The sequence below is a fragment of the Phalacrocorax aristotelis genome, chromosome 1, assembly GCF_949628215.1.
Source record: "Phalacrocorax aristotelis chromosome 1, bGulAri2.1, whole genome shotgun sequence".
NCBI lineage: Eukaryota > Metazoa > Chordata > Aves > Suliformes > Phalacrocoracidae > Phalacrocorax > Phalacrocorax aristotelis.
This window is the reverse complement of record NC_134276.1, coordinates 30,481,390-30,495,645: the sequence shown is the minus strand read 5'-3', so window position 1 is coordinate 30,495,645 and position 14,256 is coordinate 30,481,390. Positions and strand designations below refer to the sequence as shown.

The 14,256-nt window shown below is 43.9% G+C and overlaps 1 protein-coding gene across 1 annotated transcript; it reads right to left on the bottom strand.

The window, feature by feature from the left end:
- Positions 1-871: 871 nt before the first annotated feature.
- Positions 872-11,496, bottom strand: DLEU7 (deleted in lymphocytic leukemia 7). Its single transcript, XM_075081911.1, has 2 exons — positions 11,019-11,496; positions 872-1,697 (listed from the first exon to the last, which is right to left on the bottom strand). Exons 1-2 carry the CDS (start codon positions 11,478-11,480, stop codon positions 1,491-1,493), a joined length of 669 nt encoding a protein of 222 aa, XP_074938012.1. The 5' UTR covers positions 11,481-11,496; the 3' UTR covers positions 872-1,490.
- Between the last annotated feature and the right edge of the window lie 2,760 nt (positions 11,497-14,256).

The window sequence follows — 14,256 nt, the reverse complement described above, 5'->3', positions numbered from 1 at the left end:
GTTTGTTTCCTGCCTGCCATTATGCTCAGCGTTGCCCTGGAGATCACAACATTTCGGCAAATACCACCACGTTCTGCTCCCAGTGGAGCCCTTTTCCCTCCTCCCTTGAGGGACGGAGTCACACTTGAAAGAAAAAAAAAGGAGGAGATAGCCGGTGCTGGCCTGACCTTCATGTTTTCTCTTCCCATTTCTAAATTACTTCTACGCTGAGACATCCCATGCAAAATTTCAATCCAGGGCAGTTGTCTGCATTCACACTAAGATCCAGTGAATAAGTGTTTTGAGGTAGCCTTAATTATAGCTGTGAGAATGACACCAGCGTAACATTTAAAGTGTGAACATAAAATATGGCAAATCAATCAGAGTATGGAACCACACTCGGAAAGTATTCAGCTGATGATGTTCATGATCACACATTAAAAAAAAAAAAAAAAGAAAGAAAAAAAATCACATGTGGAAATTCACTCCTCCAGCCAATGGAAAGAGATACTTTTCTATCTCATAGTCTACAAAATTCCCTCACCTACTACCCAAATCACAGTTAAAAGGAGCTTAATTTATCCCTTTGAAAAAAAAAAAGTTTTACAAGCCGTTATTCCTGCTCAGCAATCACACAGACATTAAATCTTACTGCAGAAAAGGGGGGAATGCCTCTTCTCAGCATTACAGCTGCAGCTGTTTGACAGAAGTAAGTGACTTCATAAACCCTCCTGATTTGGCAGTAGGACAGCAGAGTTTTATGCTGTCTGCTGCACAGTCACAGGGGCTCTGCAAAGCAATCTTCACAAATGTTTCACCTCAGTTTATAAATACCTTTGCTTTACCGTGTTAATGCCTCCTTTGCTTTGCTTTCCATTCACCTCCACTGGATCATCTACCAAGACCTTTTATTGCTTTAAAGTGATTGGTCCCACATATTTTTCTTCTTTTTTTCCTTTTCTCAGTGGAAGATACTGCACCTTCACCTTATTGGTATGTTGGCATAATATGGTAAAATGCAGTAAAGATTCAGCAGGCTGTCTTTATTTGCAACGTGATCAGGATGTATACCTTCTTATGAAAGAGTCCATATTTAAGCACTGTATCTTCTCGGTTTCTCTCAAGTGTCCATTCCATAAAGAATTACTTGAAAACACATTTTCCTGAGCTGTGATGAAAATAGAGAGATTTCTGATGGTTGTCTTCTCAGCCTTCATCTTTCTGTATTCATTTTGAGACCTTAATATTTGAGTTCCTGTTCCTCCAGAGCAACTTCTGGAGATGTTCCCAGCTTTCATTAACATGACTTTGATATGAGTTTGATATGAGAAGGCTATTCAGTACTTTGCAGGAACACCATCTCCACTGGGAAGTCTTCACTGCTCTAAAGTCAGCAGGAACTCTTGCTAGAGTAAAATCTCCGGGATCCACCTTTCAAGTTATCTGTTATTTTTATAGGACCATTACAGCTCATAGGCTCTGCTCGTTCCTTAGCCAGGTAGCCTGCTGTTTCACATTGCCAGGAGATTTTGCAGGATTTGTCTCAGAGCAGATCGGACTGGGATGTAAGAATCGGAGGGGAAAACTGCCAATGAACAAATTAGTTTCTCAATGATCATCTTCAAACACTGGTGGGCTTCATGTAAGTCTCTCTCAAATTTTTGTCCCTCTTTCTGTAAAGCCATGTGACTACAGATGTTTCTAAACTCAATGCTATCCTAAAAGCAGAAGCAAAAAGAAGTAAGTGAAAAATAATGCTCCCCAAGTTTCCTAGGCATGATTTTCTAAGCAGAAACTTCCTAATCACGAATGTTCATCTGTGATTTAGTGTGAAACGTCTTCAGTTTTGAGATACATGTAGTGTAACCATTAAATACTCTGCAAGCTGTCTTGGCAGGAAGCCTTGGGTAGCAGTTTCACCTACTCATTTTTAAAGGGCACTTTCTTCCCAGGCATCAGTAATTTTATTTTTTTTTTTTAAATTCTGTTTCTACCAGACAGACCTCCTGTAGCTGTCCTCGAGCAATTCAACTCCCCCTACCCTGACAGGCAAGAGTAGGCCCTTAGGGAAGTGTTATATCCAGATGTCTCTGGAAAGCTCCCAATGGCTCCCAAGGGAACTTTGTGACAGCGATCCTCTCTGAAGCATCACTTCCATACAGTGTCCCTCACCTGTGACGTGACTCAGATCACCAGTGAGGCAGATGACTTTGACAGATCTGCTGCTTGCACACCATAACAAATAATGAAGACTTCCCAGTCCCTCTGATGTGGTGTGGCCTGCAGCATGCAAAGTGCTGCTCTAACACCTGCCTGTGCTGGGGAAATGCTCTGCATGGGGCAAATGCATTCCATAATCCAGTCAAACTAATGTCATATGTTGCAGCTTATTTAAACCCTGCCTGTTGTGTTTAGAAAAAAGGTAAGTGGAGCCAGTTTTCCCCTAAGGACCTGTAGTGTTGCTGGCTGTAGGACCTTGACTATGGCCTGCCATTGAGCTGTGCCAGCATAGGTTTGTGAGCACTGTAAGGGGGGTACACCTCTACTATGCACATCTACAAAATTACTAAAAGAAAACATTCACCTGCACCCCCATCTGCTCCTACCCCTCTTTTAGGGCTTTAAGAGCTTTAACTTGCAATGGCTCCCCAGCCTGGTTTGCTCTAGGAAAGGGCTGTGCCAGCACAAAGGGAGAGGCACCTCAGTGCTGGGAATGCTGGAGGTGAAGAGGACAAGACACCTCCTGACAGCAGGATCAGCATCTATGTGCAAATGTGATCTCAGTCACAGCCCGTGCCTTCGCAAGGTCTCTGGCACAATGAACGCTCCAAGACAAGCTGCAGGTGATGGGAGAACCTTCTCTTGTAGCATGTGGTACACACCAGATTTTGGCACCTCTTACTTCCTTCACTTGATGTATTTACCCATTTAGCTAGTAGCAACCTGTGCTTTTAGCTGAGAGGGAACTGAGTTTTAATACTATTATTAAAAGCATGAAGGTTCAGACTTATTGTGGGTTTTACCTTTGTTGTTAAAAACAACAAAGAAACCAGTTTTTAAAACTCCATTTCACCTAGACAATCCCAGATTCATAATGGTAACAGCAAAAAGGATTTGCAGTTGAAGGATTAAAATGTGGGTTAACATCAAAACCAGTGCTGAATGACTGCCCCAGCCAGCAAATAAAAGGCATTTGTTATGGAAATACCTATACTAGCCATCCAACACCATTCTTGGGCCCTTAGGTATTGTACAATAGCAGTTGTGGGTCTGCTGTGGGCAAGGTGAACTCATTGCTCTGGTACGCTCCTGTGCTGAAAAGCCAGGGAGTCCTGAGTCAGGGGGTTAGTTGAAAAGCAGACTTTTTCACATATATTTCCAAAGTTTCCTTTTTCAGAAAGATTTTGATGTTTCTTTTGAAGGTTACCTTTCAAATCTGTTCTGTAAAGTTGCCTTAGGTATAAAATCCTTACTCAAATATATTAAAAGGTCAAATAAATTGCACTAAGTAAACAAGCTAGCTTTGCTAGCTTTTGCAGGTGTCCAGCACATGGGAGCTTTAGGATACATGACAGAGAATAAAACCTTGACTTATCTCTCTCCTTTCATTAAAAGTGGGCAGTAACTACCTGAAGGAAAAGAAAAAGTCTCAGACTAAAAATTCTTTCCGTTTTAACCTCAGAAAATAGGGCCCTTGTGAGCTGAACTGATAGACAGCAACAGCTCTTGCGGTACTTTGCCATTTAAGAGAAGGTAACAGGAATATTTGCAGTGATTTGATTTTAAGTGTTTTAAATTTCAGGACAGGAGCAGATCCTCCCTGCAGCTTTCATTCGTCAAGATCCATACATTTAGACAGATGAGTTAATAAAGAACCTTTCTCAGAATAAAACCAGCATAGCCTACTAGTTTTAAGTCTCTCTAATTTACGGCTTAAAATTTTCCACTGCTCTGGGTCTGTTTCATGCAGTTGTCACTCAGTGGTAGGCTGAAGTTTCAGTATGTTTCTGATGGCCCAGCTTTTATTTTTGAACCTCAACATAAAATTGATACTACCCACCAAGTTCCTTTGCATTTATGAAGAGGCTACCTTTATAAAGGCTTCCTTAGAGGAGATACAAACTGCTTTCTTCCGTCTTTTATTTTACTCAGAGATGCCAACCTGACCCATCAAACAGATTCCTACAGCTAGGTCTTACAGACAGCTGCTTTTTTCTTCAGCATGCTCAAATTTTAGACCCCGGCCCACTGCCAACCCTCAATATTTTTTCTTAATCTCCATGTGCCCTGGTAGAAAAAATTTCCACTGAAGGCAGAGTGGCAGTGGTGGTGCCCTCGTCCAGGTCCTGGATGCTCTCCATGACTGGCAGGCCAAAATCTGGGGGTTGGGGCAGGACTGCCAGAGCTCCTAACATCCATTCCTGGTAACTCAGCACCTCCACCCCCACTGACCTATTTTATATTTTTCGAGTATAAATTCTCAGGATAGTTCAACTTCTGGAGGAATAAAAAGGTCATTTTAGAAAGTGATTCCTGTGGCATTCTTTGGGTGCATGAAAGTCTAAGCCAGAGCTTTTCCCCAGAGGCTCTGCCTGTAGTCAATGGGGAACAATAGGAACAGTTTATCTATCTGACCTATTTTAGATGGCTGTTATAGGATGAACTGAATCTAGAGTGCCTCTTTCTCTAATGACCCTAAAGAGAACACGTCTTGAGCAGCTTGGTCTTTGGGAAGTCTCCATGAGGCAGATAAGCGCAACCTCAAGTCTGTAACCATCTCCCACCTGCTGTTTTCCACAACAGTTGTGTTTTGAGGATATCTCCTAAGACATATACCACCAAGAATGGTGGAGTTGCTAATACTGTCTTGTAAAGTTACTACTCCTGTAGAAAAAAAAAATCGCCCAAGCCCCTAGTGTAGCTCATTCTGCAGTTTGCTGCTGCAAAGCCTCTTCCTAACGCAGCAGGTGCAGGTGCATTTCCTCTGAACTTCCAGAAAGATCTTGGAAGCAATTCCTCACTTGAAGAACTTCAAATTGTCCACTTGTCAGTGTTTAAAAAAATATCCACACAAACGAGTATTGATGCCTACTGCTTGCAAATAACTTTATGGAGGGTGAAGCAATTTTTTCCAGGATCACTCTTCATATTAATTACTTTAAAAAATGAACATTCAAAGCTGTTAGGTCCAGAAACAGCTTCATAATATCAGTGGCTGCAAAATGAAAAACGTGCGTACTGGCACATTTGTTCAATCTGTGGTGGCAAGCAGGGACTCTGCTGCTGTTTTATGCGAATTCTAATGAAAGCAATTTATCTCATTTCCGTCACCCCTAAGCCATTATTTATGAATCAGTCTTCAGCTCTCTTGCGTAAGGAAGAACGAGACACTTTGGTACTGAGAACCTATCTCTGATTTGTGTCAGGAAAACAGCAACCAGAAAACAAGCTTATTAACTACCATTAGAAATGTCATCTAGCAACTGCCACCTATTCTATATTCCTCTCCCAAAATGTACAAATCCCCTGGGTGAAGAGCTCTGGGCTTTTGTTGTGCTGAGCAGCCAGCAGAGATGCCTGGCTACACCAGGTCTTGCTGCTCTTCTCCTGAGGAACAAGACATCTCCAGGTCTTTGGTTCATCTATGGCCAAAGTCAGCAATGTCTGATGCTGTGCTGTTGTTTGGCCTGCAACGAACTTGCGGTTCCCCAGGGATGGGTCTCAATATAGCAGGAAAACAAAGTTTGTGGCTGGCACCACTGCAGGCAGGCTTAGCAGGGGCAATGCACCATTACCCCTGCCTGCCTGCAGGAAGCCTGGCAGGGCTCCCTTCATGCCATCACTTGAGTCCTGGTGATGTGACTCACTCTAGGTACAAATTAAGTGCTACTGGGCTGATTTAGAATAGAATCATAGAATCATTTAGGTTGGAAAAGACATATGAGATCATCAAGTCCAACCATTAACATAGCACTAAAGTCCACCACTAAACCATGTCCTTAAGCACCAGATCTACATAACTACATACCTGAAGGGATGGTGACTCAACCACTTTCCTGGGCAGCCTGTTCCATTGCTTGACAACCCTTTTGGTGAAGAGGTTTTTCCTAATATCCAATCTAAATCTCCCCTGGCACAGCTTGAGGCCATTTTCTCTCGTCCTATCACTTATTACTAGGGAGAAGAGACCAACACCCACCTCACTACAACCTCCTTTCAGGTAGCTGTAGAGAGCGAGGAGGTCTCCCCTCAGCCTCCTCTTCTCCAGGCTAAGCAACCCCAGCTCCCTCAGCTGTTCCTCAGAAGACTTGTACTCTAGACCCTTCACCAGCTTCATTGCCCTTCTCTGGACATGCTCCAGCACCTCAATGTCCTTCTTGTACTGAGGGGTCCAAAACTGAACACAGTATTCGAGGTGTGGCCTCACCAATGACAAGTACAGGGGTACAATCACTTTGCTAGTCCTGCTAGCCACACTATTCCTGACACAAGCTAGGATGCTGTTGGCCTTCTTGGCCACCTGGGCACACTGCTGGCTTATATTCAGCCAGCTGTCAACCAACACCCCCAGGTTCTCTTCCATCAGGCAGCTTTCCAGCCACTCTCTCCAAGCCTGTAGCATTGCATGGGGTTGTTGTGACCCAAGTGCAGGACCCTGCTCTTGACCTTGTTAAACCTCATACAATTGGTCTTGGCCCATTGAATCAGCCTATCCAGATCCCTCTGCAGACCCTTCCCACGCTCAAGCAGATGAACACTGCCACCCAACTTGGTGTCGTCTGCAAACTTATTGAGGGTGCACTTGATCCCCTTGTCCAGATCATTGATAAAGATATTAAACAGAACTGGCCCCAACACTGAGCCCTGGGGAACACCACTTGTGACCAGCCACCAAATGGATTTAATTCCGTTCACCAAAACAATCTGGGCCCAGCCACCCAGCCAGTTTTGAACCCAGCAAAGACTATGCCTGTCCAAGCCATGAGCAGCCAGTTCCTCAAGGAAAATGCTGTAGGAAATGGTGTCAAAGGCTTTACTAAAGTCTAGGTAGACAATATTTACAGCCTTTCCCTCATCTACTAAGCAAGTCACCTTGTCATAGAAGGAGATCAGGTTAGTCAAGCAGGACCTGCCTTTCATAAACCCATGCTGACTGGGTCTGATCACCTGGTTGTCCTGTATGTGCTCCGTGAAGGCACTCAAGATGAACTGCTCCATAACCTCCCCTGGCCCCAGGTCAGACTGACAGGCCTGTAGTTCCCCAGAACCTCCTTTTGGCCCGTCTTGTAGATGGGCATCACATTTGCTCACCTCCAGTCAACTGGGACCTCCCCAGCTAGCCAGGAGTGCTGATAAATGGTGGAAGTGGCTTGGTGAGCACTTCTGCCAGCTCCCTCAGTACGCTTGGGTGGATCCCATCCAGCCCCATAGACCTGTGTGTGTCTAAGTGGTATAGCAGGTCACTAACCATTTCCCCTTGGATTATGGGGACTTCATTTTGCTCCCCATCCCTGTCTTCCAGCTCAGAGGGCTGGGTATCCAGAGAAAAATGGTCTTACTGTTAAAGACTGAGGCAAAGATGGAATTAAGTACCTCAGCCTTTTCCTCATCGTTTGTCCCCCCTGCATCCAATAAAGGATGGAGATTCTCCTTAGCCCTCCTTTTGTTGCTAATACATTTATAGTAATATTTTTTTATTGTCTTTTACAGCAGTAGCTAGATTAAGTTCAGCTTTGGCTTTGGCCCTTCTCATTTTCTCCCTGTATAACCTCACAACATTCTTGTAGTCCTCCTGAGCAGCCTGCCCCTTCTTCCAAAGGTCATAAACTATCCTTTGTTTCCCAAGTTCCAGCCAAAGCTCTCTGTTCACAGCAACTGCATTGTTTCACTCTGATGGAAGAACCAGGGCAGGGGGACTACAGGTGGATGTGCAGGTCTGCTGATGTGCTCCTTTTGGCTAGGAGTGCCAAGCCTGCCACCCCGTCCTTCTTCCTCCACACCAGGGAGAGCAGCAGCACCATAGCACAGGGGCAGGAGAAACTTGCACGGTCAGAAGTTTTTTTATTATCCTGCCCTGCCAATCTGGCACCTTTTAAGGGCACTATTTTCTTTTCCCCCTTAAAGAAAATACCATGACTGTTTTGCAAATGGGATGGCTATTTTAACTTCTTAGCATGATTTATATTCCATTCCCCGCTGGCTGCCGTTAAGATTGGCCCAGTTCAATCCACTACACATTTCTGATTTAGTACTGTCCTCGTGACCCCTCGGTAACTTCAGCGCAGGAGACAGGATGTTATCAAAAAGCTGGAGTAATGCATAGCTGCACCTGAGCACAGCCAGGGCAAGCCACACACTGCTATTTTGGGAAGCTTTTATACCTTGTATTTTTCCTATTCAAATGCACTCACATTGCTGCTTAAAATACAGAATCTCTGTTAAAAAAAAAGGCCGTTCTGTTCACCTTGGCAGTGTGTAATTACGGGAGAGAAAAAGCATGGACATTATTACAGGGCGTCTTTGTGGAGGCAGAAGGAACGAGGAGTTTGCTTGGGGGTGCAATGCCAGTAAACAACTGGTTAGGCAGTGGGGTGATGCAGTCACCTGGATCCCAGGATGGGAGGAAAGAGGCCCCTTGCCCTTCCCCATCTTCATGCAGACCCTTCTGATAAGCACTCTCATTGCAGTCGTACTGCAGGCAAAATCAGTAACAATGCACTTGCTGTCGCCAGCAAAGGATCCCCTCCAAATTCTTGTGAGGGTGTTGCTTCTCATCAGAAATTAGCACCAACCTTTTAATTGCTGAGGACCAGCACTGTCTAATGGGCACTGGGGCGCAGAAGAAAGCGTTGTTCCCAGTACCTCACAGGACGGGCTATTTCAGAGTTGTCTTTCCCATTCCTTTAATCTATTTTTCCTTCAAGCCTATGTCTATCTGTTTTGGGACCATTTTATAGAGTGATTTTTTGAACCAGTTCAGCTGATAAACCAATACTGATACCATAAACCAATAAAAAGAAAACAAGGAACAACCCCAAAACAAAATGGAAAACAGGCAGGTCAGGATCGTCAAGAAGGAAATGAATGAGATGTAACTGTAGCAATAAATGAGAAGTATCAAATACTGACTACTAGCATGAATGAGTAGCTGTGAGACATAAACCCAGAGCTTTCCTTCAAAAACAGTGAGTGGAAGGACATGCTACCAAGGGCTGCCATTTTGAAGGGAGCTTGTTTTTAAGGGGTTGTTCATCTGAATTTATGAACAGGTTATAATATTAATGGATCCCTTGGAATCCAATTTACTTCAAAATCAAATCTGCAGCAGTGAAACTGCTCGCAATTAAAGGTGACAGTTATCCGTGATGCAGGGCCTGAGGAAACCTAGTGCACAATTTATGTAACTGCATTGTAGAAGGGAAGGGGGGGAAAGACCCAGAGCTCACCAGGTCATGATAATGGGTTTTCAGTGAAAAAAGGACTTAGCTTCAAGTAGAATAGGAAAGTCAGAATCCAAAGTAAACAGTATTCTAAACACATGCTTTCATACGAGTAGATATTAAAGTAGTTCTGGGAAAGAAGAGGAAGAAAATAAAACCTTTGTTGAGGTGGCTGTATTTCATCAAGCTAGCATTTATTTGTACAAAGCCCAAATGTCATTAGCCTTATTTATTCTAAATTAAGAGCAATGAAGAAGTCTTACTGGAAAACTGATATTGCAAAAGTCCAAACTGTCACTGTACTCTTATCTTTGAAGAAAAATGTCTAATAATTTCATCTGACTTTTAACAAACTCTTTTTACATCATGCATAGCTTCCAATGGCGCTCCTTCCATCTTTAGGTATATCTATTCCTAATGGACTCTTGGATATTTCTGGAGACTGAAAATATTCGGACCCAAATGTTCAAAGGTTGCTTCTGATTCTTGGTGACTGAGTTTATGAATGAGCTGTGCCTTGATCTGAGATAGCTTGCATTTGATTTTTATCAAATTGTGAACAATCACAAAGCCAGCTGGACTCAGTACATTGATTCTAGCACACGTGAAAACAGTATTTTGCAGTATCTCAAATTCGTCACCAAGATACTGAGAAACCAGAAGTCATAGCAAAATTTTGTTCACAAATATTTATCCACCAGATGAGACTTTAAGTGGTTACACCTTTGCTGCTTCAGTATCCCCCAGCTTCTCACATTGTGCTGGTCTGTGCTGGGAAGGTTGGCATAAAAGTAAAAGAGCAGATTCTAGTTTTAGCTCAGCTGGCCCCGCAGTTGGTGTCTACCGCTAATGGGGTTTCTGTGGCATGAACCTTTGGCACTAAAAACTGGATAATAACTGCCATCTTGTTCTGTATGGTACACCCAAGACTAATCATAAGGTAAATACCTTTTGACCAATGCCAAAGTAAACTGACTTGGAACAAGACATAGGAGATATATTGGACTCCAACAAATAAACCCATGAATTGCAAGCCCATGCCTAGGCTTTTTCTTACACTTCTTGCGGTAATATGCATAACCATTGCATTTATCGGAAAATTTAGGATTTTTACAGGTATAGGTTCTTTGGGCCTCATACACTGGATATACAGCGTGTCAATCTAGAACAGCTGTGGGCTCTGTGGGTGAGTCACGTTTCACCTGCAGGTTACTGGTCATCTCTGCATCTTGTGTTGGTTTTTGGCTCTTTTAGAACTGGAGAATAGCTTTACAGTTTATGTGCATTTATATATATTTAGACATATAAAGCTGGATTCTGAGAAAGCTCTAAATAATCTTTCCAGGCTACTCAGCATGTCAGTAAGCCTTCAGTCTGCCAAAAAGTGTTTTTATCCCCTGAACCCCTGTGATGCAACTACACTAAACTGTCAGTAGCTTTCTGTTTTGCAGGCTGTAGGCTTAAATTACTTAACTGAAAATTAACGTAAATGAAACTCTTCCAGTCCACATGGCAAGACCCAGCATGTGCAGTTACGGGTGCAGTCCACTGCCCTTCTGCCAAAAGCCCGAGATAAGTGCACTTCTGTCTCTCACTTACTTTTGTGTGGAGAGGAAGAGGATGCTGCTGTAGGAGAGGAAGCAAGAGAGTCTGTTCTACTTGTACAAGCTGGAAAGTCGCTTCTACTAGTCGGGACATCTTGCTGCGCAGAGCCGTCTCTCGAAGTGTCTCATGCCTTGCCAGCCCTGGCTGGGCCAGCCTCTCTGGCCTGGGCTCATGTGGGCTGACAGGAGATAGGTCTCCACTCTCTTCTCCTTCCTCAGGGCATTTCCCTGGGGCTTTTCTCTCTTCCTTCAGCTCCTGAGCCCCACCAGGTTGGGACACCTCTGTCTCCTCTCCCAGGCTGTGCCAAGCTGGGCCAGACCCGCTGGTGCTGAAGGTTTGGGTGTGGGAAGGCTGCGGGGAGCTGCAGGGAGGATGGGAGGCTGCAGCAGCCCGGAGGGTGCGGAGAGCCTTTGCCTGGTGCCTGATAGACACAAGCAGAGCAGCTGGACTGGCCATCAGCCTTCCCACCTCCCTTCCCGCTCCAGACCTGGGTGCGGCTCTCTAAATACAGTTTGGCCCCTTCCCTCCCTCTTCCCTCTTATCTCTGGCCCCGCGGTGGGTGGCCACCCATCCCACCCGCCTCTGCAGCCCCCACCCCGGCTGGCTTTGGCAGGTTGAAACCTGCAAGTCCCCAGGAGGGATGGACGGGTGGGTGCAGAGCTCAGGGCCACTGAGCCTTTTGCACGAGGCAGTGTAAATCCTCCCATGGTCCCTGCTAGGAGCAGGCTTGCCAAGGCTGGCCCATTTGAGGGGGTGGGGTGTGCGTGGAGTCAGCCCTCCGGAGGCTGTGTTATAAAGCTTGGTGCTGAAGGATTTTACAACGTGTTTCAATGTGTAATTTAAAAGGAGAGCACGGGCCAGGAGTGAAACCTTTCATTCCAAACCCCTCCTGGTTTTGGGGATGCTCGGCACAGATCTGGTTGATGCTTCTGCATCCTGCACCAGGTGCCTCCCAGTGACACCAACACCTAGAGGCAGAGGCCCCTGGAAACAGCCAGCCGGGTCTGGCCATCAGGGTTTTCACCAAAAAGCTACAGCTGCTGCTAAGTCAAAACTTCTCAGCCTACTCTCAGTTTTACTACTATCATTCACAATCCCAAAATGCATCAAATGCATCCAAACCTGTCAAGCTGACAGTACCGTGTTTGGAGCACGGAAAAAAGAAACAAAATCTCAAGTAGGAAAACAGTGGGTTGGAAACGGGAAGGCTGAATGAGCCCCACCTGAAATAACTCCAAAAAAAGGCATTTCTGGCTTTGGCAAGTCAGCCAGAAGGATCCTATATGTTTTTGTATATGGTTCCCAGAGGATTTAAAACTGTAAGATTTTATGCTAAACCTATTTCTGTGCTGTGAAACCAGGGACAGCTGTACAAATATTTGCTGTTTTTAATTAAACCTAACATTGCTACTTCCTTCATTTAAGTTAGGTCAAAGGACTGGCAATTTTATGCTTTGATAGATGAAGAAAAACAGTTGTGGGTGTTGCGTTTTAGAAATATGTTATAAAATAGAAGTCTGAGGGAAAAGGCTTCAGAGGCTATGATAGCTCTACCCTTGTGCTTTCTTCTCAGAGATGTTTTCCTTGTCAAATATTTTGCCTTATCCGTACAGCAACTGTTCCTACTGTAATTCTGCTCATTATTTTTCCTTGAAAGACTTTTTATCTAAATTTTCCATTTGGTACCTAGTTAAACTTTAGGTAGCATTCTCTCACCTTTGCATTCTTTATAAATGTAGATAAATCTGCTTTGCTGGGGGAAATGAGGAGGGATGTGCCTGGCCCCACTCTCTTTTTGGACCCCCCCTACATTGCCTCAGTCACTCAGCAGAACATCTCACAGCAATTCCCTCTGGAGAAGTGCTGGTCTTTCTCCTGCTTCTAAGAGCAGGGCTTTACTGTCACTGGCTCTTCCAAAACCAGGTGTATCAAACACGTCTCAGGGCTACACACAAACTACCAGTTTGGAGACCCATTCTTTGGTCACACAAGAAAGACCAAAGAGTACCAAGCTGGGACTAGCACGGGAAAGCTCTCATTTCGGCTCTGTGGCTGGTCTGCTGCTCGTCCTGGGGCAAGTCCCTCGGTCTTCCACTACGGGAAATGAGGATAATGATGCTGACTCCCACGGTGACATGCTTTGGGACCCATACAGTGAAAGAGCTGAGTTTCTCAGGCTTTTAGAGGAGGGCAAAGGTGACTTAGAATTAAGCAGGAATTTCCCCCAGACTGTCTCTTTGTCAAAATTTCTGGATTCGTGAACATGAACTGTCTGTTGGAAAACATCCATTTTCAACATTTTTTGTTTAAAAATCAGGAAAAAAAATATTTAGAAAGTCAGAATAATGCATTTAAACACCTAAGCATATATTTTAAAGTTTTAAATTTTTTTTCATTGTGATCTTTTTCAGTCTGCTTTTAAGCTAAGGTATAGACAAAAGGCATCAAGGAGGGGGAAGATCAGTGTTTTGCTTGTGTTGATCCATATTTTGTGTTTTGGGTTATTTAGATTTCAATTTACAAAAATTTTTGAGATTTCAACTTTTCATCCTTAGTGAAAAAAATCCCAGATTTTCTGTGGAAAAAAAAAGCGCCATTTCTTCTCCATTGGTACACATAATGGAAAGAATGGAGGGATTGTATCTTCTACCTAGTTTGTTATTTCTGCTTTGAAAATCACACCTCTCACTGTGCTAAGTGAAATAAGTATTATAGGATTTAAAGGTCTTCAGCATGTTCTCAGTAAAGTTGTTATTATCAATGTTAGCATTATATTACTACTACCAGCACTGTTATTGTTGCTGTTGTTGTGGTGCTGAGCATTAGTATTGGTTTTAAAAGAAAAAAAGCTTTGTTTCCTAAAGGTGTAAACCTCCTCCATCAGTTGATAGACACCTGTCAGCAGGTAGACCTCTGTTGCTTCCTATAGGGGACTATCAGGCTAGCCTGGCATTAGTGCAGGACCTGTGCCAGGCACCCAAACCAAACTGCAAATGAGGCAAAAGGGTAGAGAAGTGGGTACAGGAGTGTGGAGAAGAACACACAGATTTGCAGTTTATCAGCTTGCTCACTTTCTAAATGGTAGAAATACGGTCTTCTTAGGTGGTCTGAAGTTTTGGGGTGGATTAACATCTCATAAAACTTTTTTTAATATAAAAACATAAAAACCTCCAAACCCTTATCAGGAATTTTCTTAAAGGAATATTATACACGGATAATCGGAAAAATGAGA